A 25,039-nucleotide genomic window follows, 5' to 3' on the forward strand; every position below is an offset into this window, starting at 1 on the left:
TCTGTATGTAATTAGTGGTGGTTTTTTCAATATATCCAGATAACTTCAAGGAAGAATGTAGAGTCTGCAGTCAGACAATTAGAAAGAGAGAAGGCTCTTCTTCAGCATAAGAATACAGAATACCAGAGAAAAGCAGAACATGAAGCTGATAAGAAACGCAATTTGGAAAATGAGGGTATGTTGAACCGTGCTTGGAGGGTTCTGTGTTGATATGGGTTTTTAAAAGATAAAATAAATTTCAGCATATAGCTCAAATTAAAGCTTTTTCATGACAGTGTTTAACAATCTTGAATTTTTTTTTGTTATAGTTAACAGTTTGAAAGACCAGCTTGAAGATTTGAAAAAGAGGAATCAGAACTCTCAAATATCCAATGAGAAAATCAATCAACTACAAAGACAGGCATGTCAACTTTTTATATGTATATTTAAAAATAATAGCTGTTTGAACTACAGATTTTACTAGTAGTGGAGGGAGTTGAGATGTGTGAGGGAGTTTTATAAGCTGTGCTTTCTTGTCATGTTTTGGTATTCAAAAGTAATCTTACAAAACATTGCTTTTTATTTCTTTAATCCATAAAATCTAGTATTCTGTAGTAGAAATGGTAGATGTTATGTTTTAATTGTTTCTGAAGTATGTTTTTATCAATCCCTAGTTGGATGAAGCCAATTCTTCACTGCGATCAGAGTCTGATACTGCAGCCAGGTTAAGGAAGAATCAGACAGAAAGCACAAAGCAAATCCAGCAGCTGGAAGCTAATAATAGAGAGCTGCAAGATAAGAACTGCCTGCTAGAGAATGCTAAACTCAAACTAGAAAAAGACTTTCTCAACCTTCAGTCAGCTCTGGAATCGGAAAGGAGAGATCGAAGTCATGGATCAGAGATTATCAGTGATTTACAAGGTATTCCTGCAAGTGTTTTGAAGTTAAGCTTGCTTCTCATTTCAGAAATAAATAGATGTTGATTATGTTGTTTGAGCTTCAGATTGTGACTAGATTAGCAGACTGTTCTATACAATGTTCTGTAAGTGTGGACAGAGATTTAAGAGAAAGTAAGTGATAACACTTATAAAATGTTACTGATAACTTTTAAAATCACCCTAAAGGGAGATGTTCTTGATAGTCAGTATTAGAAGCTGTTAAATTTGAAAAAAAATTATCTCTAAGTAGAATCACAGAATGATCTGGATTGGAAGGGACCTTTAAAAGCCATCTAGTCCAACCCGCCTGCAAGGAGCAGGAACATCTCCAACCAGATCAGTACATAAAGTACATTCTTTTTTGACATACTGCTCAGCCTCATTGATGTTTTGGTTATATTTAGGTCGGATTTCTAGCCTGGAAGAAGAAGTGAAAAATGGAAAGAGTGCATTAGCCAAACTGGAGATGGAGAAGCGACAATTGCAGGAAAAACTTACAGATTTAGAAAAGGTAACAGCAATTCTAATTGAACATTGGTGTAACATTTTTACGGTGTTTTAAAATTTATTACTTGAGACATGGAGACAAAATCTAATGCAAAAAAAAGCACCTTATTTTTAGTGTTTATTATTTTTCTTTGATTTTTTTTTTTTGTTGTTGTTTATTGTTTATGCAATATGAGAAGTGGGGAAAAAAAAGACAGCATTTCCCTCAAGATCATAATACAGTGCACTGCTTAACAGTGCAGAAGTAACATTTAATTTCATCTGATTTCTTTTTAACTCTCAAAATTGCCAAAAATAAAAAAGCTTCTGCTAATATTTTTTTTTCCGACAAATTTGTCATTGAACTGAAAGTATTGAAAAAATTCTTCAGTAAACTTAATCTTTGAGCTGTTCTAATTACAGAATGCTGGTTGTTAAGGCAGTGATTCTGTAGTTGTTTGCAACTGGGGATGTCATTGTGCATTTTTTGAGCACTTTGCCAACCACAGAAAAACATTTGTAGAAATGAATTCTCAGTTAGCTTTTTAGAGTCTGAGCTCTCTCTTCTGCTCTTAGCATACTTACAAGCAGCATCTTACTGTTGTTCAAAATTTTCTCTTTAACTTGATGTATTTAATATTTTATTTCAATGTCATTTTTTCTTAACAGGAAAAGAGCAACATGGAAATAGATATGACGTATAAATTCAAAGTTATGCAGCAGAACCTTGAACAAGAAGAAGCTGAACATAAAGCCACAAAAGCACGATTAGCAGACAAAAATAAGATCTACGAATCTATAGAGGAAGCAAAATCTGAAGCAATGAAAGGTATGTATTTGACATCATAGTTGGACTTAGGTGTAAATTATACGAAGTAGATAGTATAATCTTTTAATGCTAGTGGAAGCCTAAGCGCAGGCTTTTTTCCTTGATTCTCCCGTTCTTTTAAAATATAATTAGTGTCATAAAAATCAGTAGTCCCTTTCTCCTTGCTTTGCTAGGTTAAGGGACATTGTTTTAGTCTCAAAGTAAAACAGGTTCTCCGTTGCACACACCACTAATTCATTTTCTATGCTAGTGTATTCTGAATTAATTTTTCTTAAATGTAATTACTAAAAATGCTTGAAACATTTTTGTTAAGAGCTTATTTGTGTTCTTACTCAGTGTACTCATACCTTTTTGTGTCTTCCTAAATAAAATAAAATATATGTCAGCAACTTAATAGTTTAAATATGTAGACCAGATAGAGCTAGAAATAGCAAAGCCTTTGCTAGGCTTCCATAGTCTGAGTCATGACTCATTTTTCAGCAATCTTTCTCTTCAGTGTTGAAAGGACAAATATGTTGCTTATTGTTAATATGGGATAGACCTCCTTCTCCCTTCGCCCTCCAAAATCCCCTAGTTTACAGTAACTGACATCTTAAATCTCTTACTTCACAGAAATGGAGAAGAAACTTTTGGAAGAGAGAGCTTTAAAGCAAAAAGTAGAAAATCGGTTGTTAGAAGCTGAAAAACAGCGCTCCATGTTGGACTGTGATCTCAAACAATCACAACAGAAAATCAATGAGCTCCTTAGGCAAAAGGATATACTAAATGAAGATGTAAGGAACACTGACAGAAGGAGTCTTGAGTGGAAGCTGGTTTTCAATGTCCTATATTTTCTCTGTTGTAGCTATATTTAGGAATGTTTGTCAATGGAAGTGGCAGCAACTTTTTCCTTTTCTGTATTTGGAGCTTTAAAAAGCCTATGGAGTGTGGTTTCATTTTTCTGTAATATTTCAGCATTATTGATCTTTAAAAGTTTCTATTCTGGAGTGCAAAATGATGTGAGATTGACATGGAAAAAATAGCTTATTTATTGTGTGCTAATGCCCTTATTGAGGAAACAGCTTTGACTTATCAAAAGATGTAAGCATATTGTACGAAAATGTAGTAGTAGTCAAAAAGAGACGCTCTTTAAATGTTTCTTTCTCGTGTAGGTCTGTAAAATTCACAGGTTTCTGTTTATTTTTCAGGTAAAAAACCTGACATTAAAAATAGAGCAAGAAACACAAAAGCGCTGTCTCACTCAAAATGACCTCAAGATGCAAACGCAGCAAGTCAACTCCTTGAAAATGTCAGAGAAGCAGTTAAAACAGGAGAATAACCATCTTCAGGAAATCAAATTAAGTCTGGAAAAACAAAATAACGAACTCCGCAAGTACGCGAAGTTGCTGTATATTTTTTAGTAATGTTACTGATTTGGAATTGGTTTTGGGCAAAAGCTAAGAGCAATATTAATTTTAAAAATTCGCTGCACAGAATATACTGTTCTACAATGCAATGTTTAAAATAATTTACAGTGAATCTAGTTGAGATTTGCCCTAGTGATTCAGCAATGTATAGATTTGTAGTAAAAGATGTTTGTTGTCCTGAAAACCTTGAAAAAAAAAAAACAAAACAGCTAAAACACAAGAGGGTGAGAACTTCAGAGAAACACTTATTTAACAGAAAGTTAGGTACTTTTTTTCAAAATCACATAGGACTTCAATGGAGAGGAAGGATACTGGCATTATTTGTCCAAGAGACCTTATTAGAGTTGGAAATGACACATCCGTTGGACCTTCAAATAGGAGTTATGTTAAATCCCAGCAGTTCTTCAAGGTCTTACAAGTAATATTTGCACTTGATAATAAGTAAATAAATAATTATATTTAAACATAAAGAATATTCTTGTGAATGAAAAGACAAGTTTAGCATGTAAACTCATTCTTAGCTCCTTCATGATTTCTGATGGTTTATCTCCTTGTGCTTTATCTTCTCTGTCAGCAAGATGCAGTTACTCACGTAGAAGTGAGTAATGTGACAGTTGCTGTAATGTGAAACACTGGCAGAAGTATTTTCTGCTACATTACTGTTCTTTGTTTTGGGACTGACTAATTGACTTTCTGAGTTGTTTTAATAACAGATTAATTCAAGAAATGATTCAAAGGATACAGACTTGTTTTCACAGACTGAGCTTTAGCAAATGAGACACCCCAAACAGTCTGTCAGATCAGTGATGTTTTACATGGAAATAAGATTCTGTCAGTGGCTGTTTGCTTTATCAGTGTTTCTTACTGGTTAAACTATGTGACACTGTTGTAGTTAGTGTGTTAACAGTATTAAACTGATTTTTTTATTAGTGCAGTGTTCTCAGCTGGTACGCAGAGGAAGCCTCAGGTTTAATTACCAACCATACGTTGGTCGGGAGATGACTGAAGATCTTGCATGTGAATGCTTTCTTTTCTATTTACTGGTTTGGAATATCGTAATATCTTTTCTTTAAAGTCTGTTATTCCTTTTTAGGGAACGTCAAGATGCAGATGGACAAATGAAAGAGCTTCAAGACCAACTTGAAGCTGAACAGTACTTCTCGGTATGTTTTATACTACTTCATTTTTATACTAATCTGTTTACTAAGTACAGTGTTAGCTTTTCTTCTTCCTCCTCGGCCATCAGGTGTTTCACATCTCTAACCTAAAGCTAATTATTTTTCTTGTGTCTGTCTTCAGTCTTGTCTGCAGCCTTGTCATCACTCCTTGTTCTTGATCACTGAGCAGTGTGAAAGAGCTCATGTTAAGAAATGTCGCAGCTTTGGAAGGGAGTCCCAAACACAGTTCAGAGGGAGGGAGGAGTCAAGCAGCTCATTTTTCCACAGTGTGAATAATTTTCTGCATGTTTCAAGCGTTTTGCATTTAGCATCTCTTCCATGCCTCATGGAAGAGAAGAGCTGCATTCTCAGAATCACATGGTGTGACGAAACACGTGCACTTAAGCCTTGGAAGGAAATTTTTTAATTGCAGCCAAACTTAGTAGAGATTTGTTGGGAGTTTTTGCTTTATTGTGATAAGATACAACAGAAGAAATTGTTATTGTACTTAAAAATCATCACTACCACATGGAGGTCAATTTTTATTACCAATGCACAGCCAGTCGCGCTGCAGATAGAGGCCAAAAGGCTTATTTCAGAATTAAAGGAAACATAAGATTTTACTGTGGTCTTTAGTCAGTGAGGAGAAGGACTATATGAAGTTTTAGAAGATCAAAAAGTTGCACGTATTAAGGGAGAGAAAGGGAGAGCTGAGGTCAGTTGACTGCTGTGGACAGGCCAGACAGAGACAGTCTGTCTTGAAATCCCTGCAATAAGTCCACTTGCAGTTGTCTGTCACTTTACCTGTATTCAGTCATTTGAGTGTACAGAGCAATATAATTTTTCTTTCATTTCCTTTAGAGCTCTAGATTTATATCGATTTCAAAAAATTTTGGATTTCAAATGCTTTTCTCATCTGTTTTTCCCTTCCTCCTGTATTTCTTTTTGCTCTCTAACTGTCATATTGGTTTCATGGATTTGTATGGTTAAAGTATAATTTCTACATACCTACCTAAATTAATTATTTTCATTGCTTCTGATACTTCTGCTTTTCTATCAAATAGTGATTTTTCCATTTAGAGTCTCTTTAACAGTATGTTTACAAACTTAAAAAATGTATATCATACATATGTCCATGTAAAAAAACCCAAACAACAAAAAAGTAAAATAACCGAAACATATTGGTGAATGGTGATGACATTTAGTTAAATTTAGAGAAGGCATGGCACAATTATACTCTAATTGAATGTGTGATTAAAGAATTATATACAATGTCATCTTTTATCCTTTTTTTGTGTAGTTCAAGCTAGGATATGCAAGTCATGTCCTTTTCTTTCCAACTTTAAATTCTAGACTCTGTATAAGACGCAAGTTCGAGAGCTTAAGGAAGAATGTGAGGAAAAGACCAAACTTTGTAAAGAAATGCAGCAAAAGATACAAGAGTTGCAGGATGAGAGGTAGGTTTTACTAGTTGTACTACTAATACATAAAAGATTAGGATGGCTTTTTGTTGTTTTCTTTTTTATTTCTTTTTTTTTTCCCAGTAACCTGCCTTTCTTAAGTTAATAATATATATCAATAATTTGCAGAGATTCCTTGGCTGCTCAGCTAGAGATTACTTTGACGAAAGCAGATTCAGAACAACTTGCACGTTCCATTGCTGAAGAACAGTACTCTGATTTGGAAAAAGAGAAGATTATGAAAGAGCTGGAGATTAAAGAGATGATGGCTAGGCATAAACAGGAACTTACTGAGAAAGATGCCACCATAGCCTCTGTGAGTAACATGAATTGTAATTTTGGTAGAGGTTTAAATAAGCTTGAATTTTATTTGCAGTTTGAGTTACCCATTGTTATTTAGAGGTAAGTGATACACAAGTATATCTCACATTTTAAAAATATTTATTTTCTATGAATGAAATTTGAAAAAAGAAATCTCTTATTATGTTTCTTCCATGCATCTCTCTGATCATTTTTTCTTCTGTGCCTCTACCCCTCTTAGAGCTAGTCCTCTTATCCTGGCTTCACTCTGAAGCATTTCCTTCTGTCCTGTAATGCTTTTGTATGCCGAATGAGTTTTGATCACGGTCACGTGTACTTTTTGTTTTGTAGTTGGAGGAAGCAAATAGGACACTAACTAGTGATGTGGCTAATCTTGCTAATGAGAAAGAAGAACTAAACAATAAACTGAAGGAAGTACAAGAACGTATGTATTCGCTAAACCAATGTAATTTAATTTGAAACCAGTTTTGTTACTTAATATTACTATTTTCTTTTGTAATGAGCTTTCATAGAACTTTTTTTAATTACTTTGCTACAGAAATTACGAAGCTAAAAGAAGAAGAAGCAAATATAGGAAATATTAAAGCACAATTTGAGAAACAGTTGTTGAATGAAAGAACATTGAAAACCCAGGTAAGCAAATGTGTCTAAATGAATTAAGAGCTAGTGTTCAGGAAGGTAATATTTTTTAATAGAAAACTTTCCATGGTAAACTATCTATATGTACTGTTAATGCTTTATTCTTTTTTGTCCCTGAAAGAAAATATATTGAACGTTTTTTTGCTTCTACTAAGTAGAATTTCAGTGTAGTGAAACTGCATCTGCATGATTTATCATAGAGTAACTCCTAATCCAGATGCAGTCCACTAGCAAAAATCTTCATTTCAATCAAATGAATTCATATTTTACTGTTTTCCATCTTGATTTTTATTCCTTTATGAGTTTCATAAAACAGTTTATTTCTGATTTTAATCTGGATTGTTTTTTAGAACAGGTGGCATTTTAATCCAAAGATATATTTTGGGGCTACCTGATGAAAACAAAAGGAAATATTTAAATGTGTAGAAGTGTTCACAGCTGATGCTTGCATAAAGTGAAAATGGCATCATTACCTTCTTTTCAATTTTGAGTAATACATTGAATTAAAGCAACTTTATAGTACTAGATTGCAGAGGTCTTAGTTTACAGTTAAAGTACCTGGTCATGGATAGAAGACTTTATTTTGTCATGATATAACTCTGGATATTTATTTGTGTGTCTTTTGTCATTTGTTTGCTTTCCCATGGGAAGGCTGTGAATAAATTGGCTGAGATCATGAATCGGAAAGGTCCAGTCAAACGTGGAGCTGACACTGATGTACGGCGGAAGGAGAAGGAAAATAGGAAACTGCATATGGAACTGAAATCTGAAAGGGAGAAGTTAACCCAAATGATGATCAAATATCAGAAGGAAATCAATGAAATGCAGGCAGTAAGATCCTTTTGCAAATATAAACATTGATAGCATTTCCTGTAATTCTAATTGAATTGATACAGGCTTTAAAGTAGTGTATACAGTCTCTATTCCTGAATTTCCTACGACCAAAATAAATGTGCAGTATATATATTGAGACTGGCTACAAAGTCTGTTATTTTCTACTTATATTTTCTCTGAGTAACTGAGTATTGTAATAATAGGAAATCTTGTAATTTATCCTTACAGCAAATAGCAGAAGAGAGTCAGATACGGATTGAACTCCAGATGACTCTGGACAGCAAAGACAGTGACATTGAACAGCTTCGTTCACAGCTGCAGTCATTGCACATTGGTCTAGACAACAGTAGCATAGGCAGTGGACCTGGAGATGCTGAGGCAGATGATGGGTTCCCTGGTAGGTTAATTTTATTAATATTGCTGCATTAATTGGATTTATATCAATGTTTTACCATAGAAGCTGAAGTATTAAATTAATGCTCTTGATGATTCTGTGGCTTTTCATCTCCATGTGTTTCTGCCATCTTATTGATACTTTGATAGTGATCACTATGCACCCACTAACTAAATCTGTCTGTAATCACACGTCATCTTACATTTATTTAAAGAAATTTCTTTAAAAAGTTCTATTGTACTCAATTAAAATGAAATATTTCTTTCCACTATATTATGGTGGTTACTTTGCAATTACTGTTTTACGTGATGAAATGTAAAACTAGTACTCTCTTCTTAGAGGTTCTATTTTGACTTCTTTTCTGCCTTTTTCCTCCTTTATGCTTTATGTTTAGTCCATATCACTCAATCCCACACTATGGAATCCATGTCTTTTACCTACCAGCACTCTTCCACCTCTGTCAGTATTGCCACTAAGCCTTCCAGTTCTCGCATGCTTCTCGATTCTGATTCTGACTCAGAGGAAGAACCTTTGTCTTGTTCCCACAGCCCTACAGAAGTTGATAGCACAGGTGACATCCTTGAGAACTGTTTGGTTTTGTTCTTAATGTGTTGTTTTCTCTATTTCAAAACTAACACTATTAATACATTACTTAAAAAAAAAAAAACCCCAAAAATAAATCTGCCAGTAAACACACTGCAGTGGCAGTAAACATTGCCATCAAAGACATTAAAAAGTTTGCATGAACAAATAACTGCTCTGTTTTCTCTAAATGTTTACAGATGCTTGCTGCCATTTATAAAACCGCTTTTTTTTATTAAAGCATTGAATAAATGAGCCTTGTGGCCTTGTTTTCAAGGTAGCCTCTATCTGCAGCTATCTGTATGACTCTAAGATACAGGATACCAAAAAGTAAAATCTTTGTATTTAAGTGGAGTGTGGAGATGTCTGACTCATCACCATCTAAATTTACATTATTTGCTCAGAGAAATTCTATCTGGGTATTAAATTGTTTTGCCTTAATTTGAATCTTGTATTTGATCCTTGTATGGTAAGGCAAGCAAAATTTATTCATTTTTCCATATGCATAAAGCATATAATGAAATGATATGGCTCTGGTAAAACAGAGCTTTGTTTTACTAATTCTATATTCATTTTTTTGTGACTACACATACACTGTGTTGGACAAAAGTGTTTAGTGTTAATGCCAGAGGTGGCTTTTTAAATTACATTCAAATTTCTGTATTTCACTTGAGGTTCCTTTTTAAAATGTGAATACCTTTCCACTGAAGCCAAAAGTTGGTTTGGGATATTAATATTACCTCATCAAACTAGAGTAAAGAATAATGTATTTCCTCTATATTCCTTATTCTCTGATTTTTTGCTAAGAAGCTTCTAATAAAGGAATCGTTAAGTACATACATAATTTTTCCTTGTTAGCTGCTGTTGTGGTATCTGCATGGTTTTGTTTTGTTCTAAAGTAAAATAATATCTAAGCTAGAACTTTTTGCTGACATAATTACAACAGATTTGAGGTATGATGGTTGTGTTTTGTTGTTTTCTTCCCCTCCTAGTGCTTATAAGCCTGTACTGTGAAAATTTTGGAATATTGTGCTCATTCTCTGATCTGGTAGTATAGAATGGACACAAGAAATGAAGAAATGTAATCAGAAACTCTCATTTTGTCCAATTTCATACAGTAGTATTAGAGATTACAGAAAAAATAGGAAAAATATTAATGCATATTATTTTCACACCATTAACAAACTACACATGCTTCCTGGATGTGGGGAAGGATTTTTTTTGCATCAGCATTATGCTTGCTACACTTCCTATCAGGTGTAGTTGAAAGGAACAATTTAAGTGACAGATATGAGGCAAAATATACATTATAGAACTACTTCATGTACTTGGTATGTACATTAAAATGTGTCATCAAAAGCAATCCTTATAGAGCAATAAACTTTGGAGACAGTGCCTGTCTGAATAAGTAACCTTGCTTCAAGTTTCTCTGGACAAAATTAGAATTCTATGAATATCTAATATCTATTTGTCACACTATGTTAAACATGAGCAAATGCCCTCTGATAAGAAAGAAAGAAAGTAGCTTTTGCAATCTTGGAGCATGTTTTCGTGCCTTTCATGGGCTTGTGTTTGTTAAAGCTTCGGGTTTTTTGACTTGGAGATTCCTCAGCAGCAGTAGAGATTATCTGCTAGGGTGGGAAACTCCTTCGAAAAATACTTTTGCAATTGAGTAGTTCCCCTTAATAAAACATAGGGGGAAGAAATGTTTGTGTGAAGTGGAGCTATAAAAATAGGGTCAAAGGCTATGTGGTACTGTCTATTACCAAGCACTAGGGAAGTGTGATCCTGATGAGCTTTTGGTTACTACTGAAATGTGTTAGCCAAGCAACAGCTGAGCTGTTAATACTGTTGTTAAATCCAATCTGACTAATGCGCCAGTGTAATATAAAATATTGCAAGTGTGTGAAAGGGCCGTTGAATTTAGGCAAGATCTAAGTATTAGCCAAAAATAACTTATTTTGGTTTAGAAAGCCTAGGAGATAGAGGCAGAATTAGAAAAAAGAAAAATTTACAGCGCAAAAATATGAATTAGTATACTAAACTTCTGAAATTTTACGTGGCGTATAGAGGGTATAGGTTATTTATGGTGGTAGCTTGCCTTTTTTTGTCCTGAGCTGGATGTTGTGTGGTCTGTACTGGTATCTTCAGACGCTGTTTTAAAAGGTAAAGATTGATAGACATAAGCATTTTAAGTCTTGAAAAAATTACTAAAGAGAATGCGTGTGCTATAATTGCAAGTTTACTCTTCCTCTTCTTCTGAGTGCTTACTACATTTTTGTGATTGCATTGTTGGTTATTGTCTGTATTCAGGAATACACAATTGAATTTATTCCTGAACATGTACGGAGATAAAGTTTACAAGACCTGTTTTTGTTAAATAGTTCGTGTTCCCATGTTTGCTCTGTTGCTTTATTATTGATCTTTGATAACTATTTTTAAATGCACGGTAGTCTCAAAAATAAATGTTTTGTGAATATGTTCTTTGATATATATATTTTTTTTCAGAATCAAGATTGGAAGGCTGGCTATCACTCCCTGTTAGAAATAACACTAAAAAATTTGGATGGGTTAAAAAGGTAAGAAAACAAGATTTGTGATCTTGTTTCATGTGTAGTCTGGATTTTAAACTAACTGCAGGTTTCTAACACTTCAATTTTTCTTTGATACATGTTCTCTCATTATTTCAATGTATAAAATATGTTAGCTAGTGTAGCTATGTCTGAAAGGAGCAGGTTAAGACAATTGTAATAGGTTAAGACACTTCTTTGTCTAGCCAGAGGTGAGAACTGCCAGTCATGATCGTCAAACATTTGTACATTCAGCCGTAAGCATTCACAGCAATATTATGTAGCTGGAATTCAACAGAGTCTAGAAGCAGGTGCCCTTCACAAAGTCTTTATTTAGGAGATAAAACTAAGAACTACTCATCTGCCTTGTCCAGCCTTTGCTCGTTTACTGCTTTTCAGTAGCCTCTTTGATGGGTCTTTGCGCAGAGAGTGACATACACATTTTCATACTAGCTCACTTACTGCTCAAACTGGTCATTCTAGACGAAATTCTGGAAATAGGATGTCTTCTAGGTAACTAGCTTTTTTATGAAAATTGCTAGCAATGCTGGCAAGTATAACAGTGGTCTTTGTGAGTATGATCCCTATTAGTTGTGAACTGCACTTGTAAAATAGGCATCATAAGATGACAGTTGTTCGCACTGCCAGTCCAAGTGAAAATTAAATCAGTAAAATAGAAATGAAAAGCTTTTCTCTTATTTTGTTCCAGACCTTCATTTTTATCTCTTCATAGATACTTAAATCTGTTTAAATATCAAGTAATCTGATAACATAAATTGATTTATCAGGTAATCAGAATTTTGTTTATTGTGCAGTTAATTTATTGGCAAATCATGGACTTAGCATACAGTACTACTATTGTGCATTTAGCTACTATTTAATAAAATTGTAGAAAAATATTGCTGTGATATCTGTGGTAATTGCTGTGACATCTTTGACGTTTGTGATGAGCTGCATTAAAACATGTATTCTATCCTTTTCTGTCTCCTAACAGTATGTAATTGTAAGCAGTAAGAAGATCCTGTTCTATGACAGTGAACAAGATAAAGAACAATCTAATCCCTATATGGTATTAGATATAGAGTAAGTATTGTATGTGAGATTCCGTGATTTGTGGGTGAACTTTGTTGGAAAGACTTTGAGAAAAGGCCTTTTGAAGTCCAGTCTGGGAGCACAACGTCAAATGGGGCATACTTCTGTAATTTGGACTACAGAGCTAGGACCTTAGGTGTCCCTTGTGATGAAGAATTGCATTTGCTGTAAGCAGTGGTGCAGCAGAAGTGTGGTGCTGGGTCTGTTACAGGGAGCTCTCTTGGGCTCTGATGTAACTGAACTGCTTCCACCAGCTCAGACCTACCTCACATACGCATTGTAGCAAAAAACGTTAAGAAAATTATAGCATAGAGGCTGTAATTTTCAATGTTTGTACACTTTCACTTACAACATGTCCTTGCAGATGGGTTGTATAGTTAATTAAATGGTTTTTTTAATAAATGCAGAATGTGGATATTCAGAGGTTGGAGCATGGGGAGAGGATACTGATAGAAAGCTGCTAGCAATCATTAAAGTCACATGATTTTGGTTTTTCAGTGCTGTCTTTTTTTTTTTTTTTTTTTTTTTTTTGCAAATATAGCTGGATAATTGTGACTTCTTTTTATTTAGGGTTTTTGCAAGTTCATGTGCAGGATCAAAAGATAGGAGTTTAATCAAGTGGTTAGAAATTTGTACTGACAAATCTTAAATGGTTCTAAGTCTTACCGTGGTGTGTTGTATCCTAACTTAATCTGTTAATTTAAATTTATAATTTTGGTAACATTAATTTTTGTCCTTATTGAAATAATTTCTATAGCAAACTCTTCCATGTCCGACCAGTGACGCAGACTGATGTGTACAGAGCAGATTCCAAGGAAATTCCTAGGATATTCCAGGTAATAAATTAATGTCTCTAGCGTAACAAACATGGTATTTCACACACTGTCAAAACAAATTTTGTAACTTTGTCTAGTGAAATAGAATCATAGAACCATAGAATGGTTAGGGTTGGAAGGGACCTTCAAATGTCATCTAGTCCAACCCCCCTGCAAGGAGCAGGGACATCCCCAACCAGATCAGGTTGCTCAGAGCCTCATCCAGCCTGGCCTTGAACATTTCCAGGGATGGGGCATCCACCACCTCTCTGGGCAACCTGTGCCAGTGCTTCATCACACTAATTGTAAAAAATGTCTTCCTTATATCTAGTCTAAATCTACCCTCTTTTAGTTTAAAACCATTACCCTTTGTCCTATATCACAACAGGCCCTACTAAAAAGTCTGTCCCTATCTTTCTTATAAGCCCCTTGAGGTATTGGAAGGCCTTCTCTTCTCCAGGCTGAACAGCCCCAACTGTCTCAGCCTGTCCTTATAAGAGAGGTGCTCCAGCCCTTTTATCATCTTTTTTTATCTCGCGGGAGAAGATGAAATGTTTACTAAAAAATTACTGAAAAAGTCAAGTCCAGTGTAGTTCTTCAATCTGTCTGCTTAGATAATTGCTCTGATAATGACTCTGAATTGTTATCTAGGAGTACTGAGATTATTTTGCTTTGATTCTAGATTCTATATGCTAATGAAGGAGAGAGCAAAAAGGAACAAGAATTTCCTGTGGAGCCCATGGGAGAGAAGTCAAATTACATTTGTCACAAAGGACATGAGTTTATACCTACTCTTTATCACTTTCCAACCAATTGTGAAGCTTGTATGAAGCCACTGTGGCATATGTTTAAACCTCCTCCTGCTCTAGAATGTCGCCGTTGCCATATCAAATGTCACAAAGATCACATGGATAAAAAGGAAGAAATTATAGCACCTTGCAAAGGTAAATAGCAAGCATTTGAATATGCATATAGTCACTGGAGTCACAAGGCATTCTAATAGCTAAGAGGATTCCAGAAATGGTCTGACACCAACTGAACATAAGCAGGTAGATTTTTCTTTTATGAGTACAAAGCCATCAGAACCTTTCTAAGGGAGTCTGGACGAGGATCAGCTCACTGCTGTGAGATAAAGGCATGTGGACAATGTACATGCATACCTGTTGCGTTGTCAGTCCCATGCAGTGCAGCGTGGTAGCTGTAAGTCTGCTCATGCTGTGTGTTGTGCCACATTGCTATGCAAGGCAACAGTGTTACTGGGAGTTATGAAACTGATGACATTCAGTGAAGTTGACTCCTTTGACTCCTGTTACATAGTTTCTTGGGCTCAGGCACATCTCTCTGTTTTTTAACATGTGAGAGTGTATCTTCCACAATACCAAGTTGTTATCCTCTAAGTGTAAGGGGGAGGAACTATGAGCAGCAAGGAGACTTAGTTTGGCAAAATCTGGTTCACTTTGCTTTTGATTTCTCTGCTGATTTCTCTTTGTGTTGACTGCAAGAGTATGGTAATCTGACATCTGTTTTTTGGTGTGGGAACACATTTATAATAATAACTATTCATTTTTATTTTTAAAATTCTTATTGCAGTGTACTATGATATTTCAACGGCAAAGAATCTACTACTGTTAGCTAATTCTACAGAAGAACAGCAAAAATGGGTGAGCCGACTGGTGAAAAAAATACCCAAGAAGCCTCCAGCACCAGATCCCTTTGCTCGATCTTCTCCCAGAACTTCCATGAAGGTACAGCCAAACCAGTCCATCAGACGACCAAGTCGACAGCTTCCTCCAAACAAACCAAGGTGACACAAGACCTGCTATTTAGTTTATTGTTTTAAACATTTTACTACAACCAGTGTCATATATGTTGATAAGGATAATTGACCACAAATGTTGACTACTGACATGTGGTCTAGCATCTTCTTCTCTCTGTACTGTGATTGTACAGTACAGAATTTCTGTGTTGTTTCAGTTTGCTTTCTTCTTCACCTAGAGTCCTAGCTAATAGCTAGTTATACCAGTCTCCAGTTGTTGACAGCCTGTGAAAAGTTTGGTCTGACTTGTTTTGTTTGTTGCAATATTCCGGTAGCAATGGACAGCTCAGCTGAGGCTTAACATTTTTCACCAGAGAGATATTTGGCAGTGGCTAGACAGTATTGCTCCCCTTGTTTCTGTGACCAGACTGCCACCAGTATCAAAGCTGGGTGGTTGAAAACTGGGTTGGGTGAGTCACCAGAGTTACAATGGGGAGTGCAGCATAACCGTGTCTTACTCTGATGCTGCTGATATCACAAAACAGCCTTATGCTATGAAGAGTTAGATCTTAAAAACACCACCAGTATTTTAATATGTGGAAATGCATAGTGAAAGGACTCAAAGTAACTTAATTTCACTTCCCTCCTAACTTCCATATAGTTTAATTTTTGGTGATTTACTTTACATATTTAAAAGAAAGTCAGGCCTCATAATTTGGATTGTAAATTATTAGATTCTAGTTCTTTTCCACTGTTATTCTTAAGTGTTCTAAAAATAATTTTTCTCCTTCTAACAGCTTTCTTTCAATCTTCATGACCTTTTTTTTAAAAATGCACACTATTTACTCTTACCATTCTTTTCAGTTGTGGTGGTCCTCCACTATACATCATTCTTGAATGTTGTTTTTTTCTATCTATATATTTTGTAATGGTGGGAAAAAGGAGGAGGATGAATATTTTTGTGTGTAAACCATTTAATTTTCACAGTTAAACTTTCCAAGTTACTCTGCAGATGCACTTAACAGATGGAAAAGTGTAGTTCTGTAAGGTCATCTCACCTGTCACCTTATGTCTGTCAGACCGGTGGAAATTTGTATGGATTTAAACACTTTTAATTGGAAACCACATACTTTTAAATTACTGTAATTGTGATGGGCAATTTATATCTGACTGGTGCGTCTGTGAGGCTTTTGTGTAAGCGTTTACCATATGGAATAATTAATTTTCTGTTACAAACTTTATTAAGAATAAAGACATAGTTGTCAGTTAAATCTGGGGACAAGCTGGAGATGAGCCAGCAGTGGGCCCTGCCAGCAAGGCAGGCTCTAGGACTGCACCAAGAGGAGCAGAGCCATACAACTGAGGGAAGAGATTATCCCCCTCTGTTCACTCCTTAGTCTGTGGTGAAATACTACCTCTGAATTTGGGCCCCCAAATTCAAGCCAGACATGGACAAATTGGGGCAAGTGCAGTGGATGCCACCAGGAGGCTTTTGAGGGAGCTGGACTTATTCAGCCTGGATGAAGGATATCTCCAGGGAGGTATCATAGCAGCCTGCCCCTGCCTGTGGGGAGGGTATTGAGGAGACGGAGCCAGGCTCTTCAGTGCTGCATGATAGGAGGGTGAGAGACAAGGGGCTTGGTTGAACCAATAGAGGTTCCAGCTGGATAGAAGGAAAAGCCAACACAGACACCCAGGTAGGGAGGCAGGTTGGTGAGGCTCGACAGGCTCCATCCCTGGAGGCTTTAATGATCAACAGGACAAAGCATTGAACAGCCCGGGCTGACCCTTCTTTGAGCAGGAGGTTGGGCTAGAGACCTCCTGAGATCCCTTCCAACCTGCATGGTCCTATAAATGCTGTCCCTGCTAGAAATTTCACACAGTGGTTGTTTCTCCAAGGTTTTAATGGCTGTTGGTGTTAGTGATGATTTAAGAAAGGGCAAACCAGTTTTTGATACAGACCATAAAATTTGTGCTTATCCATTCAGTTGGATTGTGCCAAAAGGATAATTCCAAATTTGAAAATATCAACTTTAATATATTTTGGTGCCTAATAAATTATTTTAAGTGTTTTAGAAATTACAATAGCCATCGTTCATATAATAAATTAATATTGAGCCTTTTCAGGGATATATCACATTTAAAAGTGTAAAAACTTTAAAACTGGAGAACCCAAAGAACTTCTAAAACTCATTTTTATAAAGCATGTGGGTAACTATATTAAACACTGTAGCATGTTTTAGTTAAAACACACTGAATGCTCTGTTAACGTAAGATTCCTGTTTTTGCCTCCTATGGTTGGCATCTAATCCTGATCTAAATCCCTTGAGCTCACTGGAGAGATGACTAGACTGGGTTTTATTTCTTGTAGCTATAGCAGTTGGGAAGTTAGCACTTAATATATTTCTCTAAGATGCTTCAATAACAACAGAAAGAGATTAATGCTTCTAGACAGTGATTCATCCCATCACAAAATAAATGCCTAAAATAGGTAAAATGACTCATTGCTGACAAGGTTTCCCTTGCTTGCTTTCTTTGTTCTATACCAACCGTAGAAGGAACACAGGCAGTGACGCCTAGAGAACAAGTTGATAGATCCTCTCTTTTGGCATTGCTTAGCTTTAATTAATGAGCTACAGGATAGCTGTACAGTGTAATCCCACTGTATTTGGGACAGAGTAAAATCCTACTGTATTTGTAAATTCAGATGACACAATTTTATTTGATGTTCTGTTCAGCAATCAAAATTATTTTATTTTATTGGAAAAACTGTTAGCCTTGTGTTACTGTCTGGAAAGGGATAGCAGGAGAGCATAAAACTGCACCTCAGTCAAGAAGAACAGCAGCTAATGTTTTATGAAATGTACATGTTGGTCTTTTCTAGTGAAATTTTTGGGGAAAAAAATCAATATGGTAAGTGTTCTATAGAATTGAATGACTTGTGAGATAAAATTTCCAATGAAATGCCAATTCCTGGCTTACATGTACACTATAACTCTATCTTCATATTCCATGAGAGACGAAGGAAGGAATCCACCTACCTTATCCCGATCTTCTACTTTAAAAAGTTTAGTGATAACAAATGGAATTCTGAAGTCCTTTATAGAAGCATGACACACATTAAACATCAAACCCTCCTGTTGCAGATTACTTGATCTGGCATTTAAGGACTGGGATTGGTCATTTGATGATGTTGATGATATTGATGGTGATGATGATGATGATGACGATGTGTTTGATTTCTGAAGAAGTATAAGGGGTAAATCTAAATAGAGAGGAATGGATTTGTTTGCCTTTGAATACAGCATGCTATGTTGGATTTTGTTTCTCCAAGCAGAGAAAATGCAAGATCTCATTTTAATATTTTAAACAGTAAAAATGAGATTCTATTCATGATGTCGATGAATCTTTAGAGGAGTTATTTTCATTAAAATGAAGTTATTGCCTTTATCAGTGGTTTTGTTTTTCTAATTGTAGATCTTTTTTTTTCAAAATTCATGTCTGCCTGCCCAAAAAGTAAAACCTGCTGTTGTCAGTGTAGTTGCTCATCTACAGTGCTAATAGTGCTAACCTCTGCAGATTATTTTTGAATGCTAAAAGGGAGATTGTAGCAGTTGGATGTTTAGCTGAAACAGAACTATTATTTACAAATACTTTTCATTTTTAAGCTTTTAACATAAACTGACTGATCTGTGGCAAGCAGACATGAAATCACCAGAGTTCTGCATTTTGCTTTTCTACCTGTGTTATGAAGTGAATTTGACTTGGCTTTCCTTTGCAGTGCTGTGCTTTTGGGGTACCTAACCCTGCGTTTGAAAACTACATAAACAAATGAGCTTTGCAGCTTTTGTGATATGGTTTCCTTGACTGCTTTAGAAAAGATACGGCCGTTTTATTGATGTAATTTGTCCCATGGCTTACTCAAATATGCAGTGTGAATGTACTGGAAATAGTGATAACTATTTTATGGTTCTCAATGTTTAATCATTTTACATGTTGATGCAATGTTATGCTTACACAGGAAAAAAAACCCTAAATTTTACATTCCTAAGAGTTCTTTTAAATAGTACATAAAGTATGTCTCAGCCTTGTAAAAGAATGGGCGATGACAGCAGCACTAGGGCTGTACCTCAGCTGCATACTCAGTTACCTGAGATACCAGCTCTTGTATAATTTAACTGGCTTAGTGTTTACTGTAACAAGCATTACGTTAATTAAATATACTGCATCTTTACGTATTAAAAGCTTACAAATTACTAATCTTTCAGAAGTGACTGTTACATTGTACATATTGTACTTTACCCTCATATATCACAAGGGAGTTTAATTGATTTGGGATCATAATGCGTAAGGATGTACTGTACTTAAGTAACAATGCTGTTGAATGCAGAGGAATGACGTTTCTCACAAGTATGCTGATGAGCCCGTCTTAACTGAAGACTTTGAGGAAGTATATTTTTGTCAGATTTATATTGGTTGCGTTTACTGACCAAACTTCCTGCTTCTTTTTCAGCTAACTGCTTTCCATGAATGCAGACACAGTTCAAGGTGATCATTTTCTTCCTGTTACAGCAAGACTGAAACATATCCCAAAATATATTAAAAATATATATTTTCCTGAGAGATTGTGCTATATATATCAGAGGTTTACATTTTTGCTGCAATATAAATTACTAATCTCTGAGGGTTTTCCTGTATTCTCCTGAGTGACTGATCAAATGAGGAGTGTTTGGTAAATAGTAAAAGGATATGTTAGGTAACCTTTTAAACTCTGTTCCACAAAAGCTTTCTTGGCAAGACATATACACTACATTTCATAAAAGGATTGAGAGGAATGAATAGTAAAACGGAAGAAACTGACTTTTCAGCTTTCGTAAAGATGCCACCAGCACGTCTGCAAGAAGAGGAGGAGGAAGATCCACCATAGTGATATAGACTGCATCTGTAAGAAGTGACCATTATACTGTGTATATATATTGTACTGTAATACTGCAAGAGGGTTTTAAAAATCTTTCCACTTTATTTTTTTATGCTTATTAATCAGATACCGTTACTTACTGCAGTTGCAACTATGCACTTGTATAAAGCCATAACGTTGAAGTTTATATCATTCATACACGTCTATCAAAAGCTGCATGTCAGTGTTCAGCAGCTAGTATAAGTTTGAAGTATATACTAGTTTCAGCTACATCATCATGGGCAGTCCTGTTTTACCTGTCTAATTGCCTTAATTTAATTTTTTTCAAGTTTTTTGCCCTATTTAAGGAAAAAAAAAAGAAGGTTTACCAGCTCTTAGGATGCAATTTTGCTTTGTGGCAGAAAAAATAGTGCACTATTTTTACACCTAGTAAGTATATCAATGTCAGCCTATTTTGAATGTATATCGACTGGTTTTAAGGGTGGACAAGTGTTGGTTACAGAAACAATGTCTGATACCGTTGGAATGATGAGACCATTTGCTTGTACATGTAACTGCTCATCCAGCCCTTTTTACAAACCTCATTATTAGTTATTGACTTATATTAACCCTCATTAAGTGCTATGAAACTTCATTTTGCCTTGTTTTTGCATACTCTTAGATGTGTTTTTTATTTCTGGAAAAAAAAAAAAGAATCTGTGACTATTTTTACATTTCACAACACAATATCCAAGGACTGTCACAAACTTTAAGAAAACTAAAACATACTGTAGATGTATTTTAAAATTTTAAATCTAGTTCTCTAGCACATAGCTGTAGACATAGATAAATATTTCAGTAGTGTGTTTGGAGAACTGATAGCTGGGAAGAAAGGGCCTCAGAGGCACTTAATCTGACTTTTTTTTTTAACTGGGGAGTTGTACAAAAAAATATAATTTATGTGGGCTCATTCATGATGTGTTCATAATTATCCCAGAAAATGCATGTTTTATACAACTACAGTATGCGATGTTAAACATATTGACAGTAAAAAATGTAGTCTCCTATTTGGTCTCTTTATATATATAAATATATATATATATTTAAAATATATATATATAAAATATTGTGTGGGAGTGCAGTAATTTAAAATATGATCTAACACTTCAATGAAGGAGGACATTTCACTTTAAAATTTTGTTTGTTTGTTTTTGTTTTTTAAAGAGTGTTGAAATGTTTGGAAGGATAGGACCATGATTTATTTAACACTATCATGAAAGGTGGACTTGGAAACACTGAAATACTGAAAATGAATAAATATATTTACATTTTGTAACCTCTACTACAGTTCAGTTTAACAGAGCCAGAATGTATTTAGTCTTCTATTTATGCACTCGCAAAGTAAAATATTGTTTGTGAGTTCTTAAATTCAAAACAAAAACTCTCGTATCATTTCTGTGAGGTATTATAACCCAGCGCACAGCTACAGTGTTTTTTTCCCTGCTTGTTTTGATTTACAGAAGTACGGTATATCTTTAAGTAATGCAGATTTGCATAGAGTACAACATTAAAAATGTATACAGTAAAACTGTTTCCATTCACTGAATGCATAAATATTTTATATATATATATTAAAATGTTACATTGTGGGAAGTTCTATCCTTTTTCTGAATTGGAGAATATTATATATATATTTTTAAATAAACTATTTGAGTAAGGTTAAAAATAGTTCCTGAACTTGAGAAGCTGGTAATTAATTGAAATACTTAAGTATATAGGCAACTACTGCAGCAGATGTGGGAGAGGCAAGGGTTGCTCAAAAGGAAGCCGAGCAGAGGCTGCATCTGGGGGAAGGCAGACTCCAAGGGAGCTGCTCTGGCAGGCCATCAGGTGCTGGGGCTGGATCTGTGGCACTTTCCTTGGCCTGCCCTCATCTACTGTGAATCCCTGGGGCCCTGTTAAACCTGACATTGTAGGAAATGTACTGTATTACAGCGTTTACTAGCTGCAGATTATACATTCTATACTTGTACAAGTAGTTATTAGCTGTATTGAGATGCTATCATAGAACGATGTGGGCTGATAGGGAGCACTCGAGGTCCTCTGGTCTGACCTCTACCTCAAAGCAGGGCCAACTTAGCATAGGTTCCTCAAGGCTTTTGAGTTTTCAGTGCCTCTAGGATGGAAGTATTATAGCACTTCTCAGTTGTCCTTCATGGAGTTTGTCCCAAAACAAAGGAACAGCATGGCCTGTGTCGAGCTGTGATGTGGAGAACGTTTGGCCAGTGGTATGATGTGCACAAACATTTTTTTGCACCCAGGACACAAAAGGCAAAGCTGCTCTTCTGTTCTTCTCACTTGTCCTTCTGCTCAAGACAGAGCTTTCATCTGCTGATCTGTGGAATGCAAAGAACTCTTAAACGTTAGTTCCTGGTGATTGTGTTGTTTCCTTATTGTCCAATGGTAACCTTTACAATTTTTTTGCGAGAAGAGCATATTCCTGAACTAAGGAATAGTTGTCTTAAAGTCATTAACATTTAAACTCTTTTTGTAACAGGGCTGTCTCAGCAATAGGACATTTTTATGATCTGGATGACTTTATCTATAGAAATTCTCATTGCAGGTCCTTTTGTTTCACAAGAGTAAACAAATAGCATAGCCAAGCTGCAGATTAACCTCCTGGAAAAATCAGAGGTCATACTTGGAGCCAGAAGCTCAAGATGCTTGTAGGGAAGTTGCTCTTTGATTCCCATCCAAGAGCTCACCAGCACAGAAGCAGGACAGGAAGACCCCATTGGAGTTAACATGTCAGTTGTCACAAAGACCTTTCTGCAAGAAGATTTCCGCTTCTGTCCTAGATGTGTACTGCAGTTTCCTACTTCTAGTGGTCCCAGCCAAAGCTCAACCCCTTACAGCCCTGCCAGCAATCCAGCGCCAAGTCTGGGTACTGAAGGAAACATTGTGGTTCTTGTGCTTCTCAGCGCGGTTGATGCTGTAACCAAAGTATGACGTGGGCCGTGGTACCACACAGGACTTTGAAACGTGCAAGAGACTCGAGTATCTTGGCAGTCAGTGACGGTGGCCAAATTTAAAACATCACTGAAGTTTCACTGCAAGTCTAAATCTGTTACAACCTCTGTTGAAGACACTGAACCTCCTACATTTTTGATGGGCATTCAGTGGCTCTCTGAAGTCAACAAGGCCAGGAAAGCTGCCAATAGAAATTATAGGCTTTTTCTTTTTAGTTTCTCAGGCGGTGCCAGATGATCATTAGAAATTTGAGCATTTATAATCTTACAATGTGTTAGCTTCCCATCTAGCTTTGAGAGAATCATCCTTGGAAGCAGAAAGTGCCTTCACTTATCCTGTGCTTATGAGGTTGTATTTGGGATGCTGCTGTGAAAAGGGGGAAACTTGTATGAAAACAAACTTCTTACCTGCATCGCTCTTACAAACCCTTACCACCTCCCTATTCTGTTTCTAGGGCAGAACATAATAGTCCGTGGTCCAGTTCAGGCAATTGGAGTACTTCAGTCTTCTCTGCATTCCTGGTTAGTTTTCCTGAGCATTCAGGTTAAAACAGTGGTTCATTTGGGTTTTTTTTTCAGTGGATTACAGTTGATCTTCAGAATAGTTTGTGAACTACCACATGTGCATGTACTACACTTTAGGTTGAAAACATTGTTTGTTATTTTTTAAGATGATCCAATAAACCACGTTGGGGATTCTCAGCATCCCATGGATCGTGGGGTTTTGCTTGCTGCTTTGAAGCATCCCTCATGACAGGGATCTTTGGATCTCTGTAAAAGTTATTGATGGAGTGGCTCTGAAACATATTCATGTTCTTTCTTGAAGTTGCCTACAAAGTGGACGATGATGTACTCAGACGTGCTCATCTGAGAAATGAGACAAGTCTACCGAGATGTATGCAGCAGAAAATAACACACTGTCAGATCTTGTTCTCCCAGAAAGTACTGCAACGAATAGAAAAGCTCACTGTAGAACCATAGCTCTAAGAAGTGGGGGCTCAGAGGAACTGTAATTTATTAGCACATGGATGCTAATTACCAAGCCTTGTTATGAAGACTGGGGTTTTGAATCTTTGCCCCTTTGTAGGCAGGAGGTGTTGTTTTCTAAGGGTAAGAAAGTCAAGTTGCTACCTGATACTTCTATTGCGCGTGCGAAGCTAGGTTTGACCATTACTGCTTTTGCTCCAGTAATCTTACAGAAGCTCTAGGATTGAAGTGATCTTTCAGAATGAAAGTCACAGTGAAAGGTAGCAAAATTACAAAGTTAAAGTGTATGTAGCTCTGTATACCTTAAAGAAATCTGGAAAGACACACCTTCACCCTGAAAAGAGAGGGCAGAGAGTGCAGCAATTGAGTGTCCCTGCAGGAGGAGCTTGGAGGAGCTACGTAGACATGCTTTCACAGCCAAGGCAACTCCGTGTGATGCTGCAGTCCTGTCACCCCATCTTGAGTTTTAGGCCTTCAACTTTTGTTCAGAGATGTGAGCCTACTTGTATACTTACATTGTCATGTCCCAGTGTGCCTCTTAAGTCATCCAGCTCTTCTTGTCATTTGGCATCACCCTTGATGGCTCTTTGGGATTTTTTCTGCCCAGGATGCTGTTGCACAGCTCAGTAACCACGGCCCCCCAACAAGAAGTACATCAGGCTTGTGGGATTCACTGCCAGTCCTTCTGCTTTGACTTTAAGCACTGAATTGCCATGTTAGCAATGTATCTCGGGTACGTGCTACTTTTTTTTGAGCGAATTGGTAGAAGCTTTTTTGGAGGTATGAAATATTTAATACATTAATGGTTCTAAGAAGACTGAAGGAGCCAGGAACCCCACTGTCTGAACCCTTTCTCACATTCGCTGAT

The 25,039-nt window shown here is 36.1% G+C and overlaps 1 protein-coding gene across 3 annotated transcripts in view; it reads left to right on the plus strand.

Moving 5' to 3' along the window:
- The window catches only part of ROCK2 (Rho associated coiled-coil containing protein kinase 2), a 99,778-nt gene extending 77,899 nt beyond the window's left edge, over window positions 1-21,879 (plus strand). Inside the window, exons 13-34 of one of the 3 annotated variants that reach the window (XM_086745970.1) lie at window positions 40-175; window positions 309-400; window positions 654-900; window positions 1,322-1,428; window positions 2,073-2,232; window positions 2,845-3,005; window positions 3,420-3,604; window positions 4,732-4,801; window positions 6,149-6,252; window positions 6,385-6,571; window positions 6,907-7,000; window positions 7,115-7,209; window positions 7,867-8,046; window positions 8,278-8,446; window positions 8,838-9,014; window positions 11,534-11,604; window positions 12,590-12,678; window positions 13,445-13,523; window positions 14,185-14,446; window positions 15,093-15,306; window positions 18,405-18,517; window positions 19,772-21,879. In XM_086745970.1, coding sequence (XP_086602096.1) covers window positions 40-175; window positions 309-400; window positions 654-900; window positions 1,322-1,428; window positions 2,073-2,232; window positions 2,845-3,005; window positions 3,420-3,604; window positions 4,732-4,801; window positions 6,149-6,252; window positions 6,385-6,571; window positions 6,907-7,000; window positions 7,115-7,209; window positions 7,867-8,046; window positions 8,278-8,446; window positions 8,838-9,014; window positions 11,534-11,604; window positions 12,590-12,678; window positions 13,445-13,523; window positions 14,185-14,446; window positions 15,093-15,306; window positions 18,405-18,504 — 2,979 coding nt within the window. In that variant the 3' untranslated portion in view covers window positions 18,505-18,517; window positions 19,772-21,879. The remainder of the gene's footprint in view (window positions 1-39; window positions 176-308; window positions 401-653; window positions 901-1,321; window positions 1,429-2,072; window positions 2,233-2,844; window positions 3,006-3,419; window positions 3,605-4,731; window positions 4,802-6,148; window positions 6,253-6,384; window positions 6,572-6,906; window positions 7,001-7,114; window positions 7,210-7,866; window positions 8,047-8,277; window positions 8,447-8,837; window positions 9,015-11,533; window positions 11,605-12,589; window positions 12,679-13,444; window positions 13,524-14,184; window positions 14,447-15,092; window positions 15,307-18,404; window positions 18,518-19,771) is intronic. The other 2 variants (XM_086745972.1, XM_086745973.1) reach the window with 2 other exon arrangements.
- The last annotated feature ends 3,160 nt before the right edge of the window (window positions 21,880-25,039 follow it).

The sequence above is a fragment of the Chlamydotis macqueenii genome, chromosome 3 (assembly GCF_036417535.1).
Source record: "Chlamydotis macqueenii isolate bChlMac1 chromosome 3, bChlMac1.mat, whole genome shotgun sequence".
NCBI classification, from domain to species: domain Eukaryota; kingdom Metazoa; phylum Chordata; class Aves; order Otidiformes; family Otididae; genus Chlamydotis; species Chlamydotis macqueenii.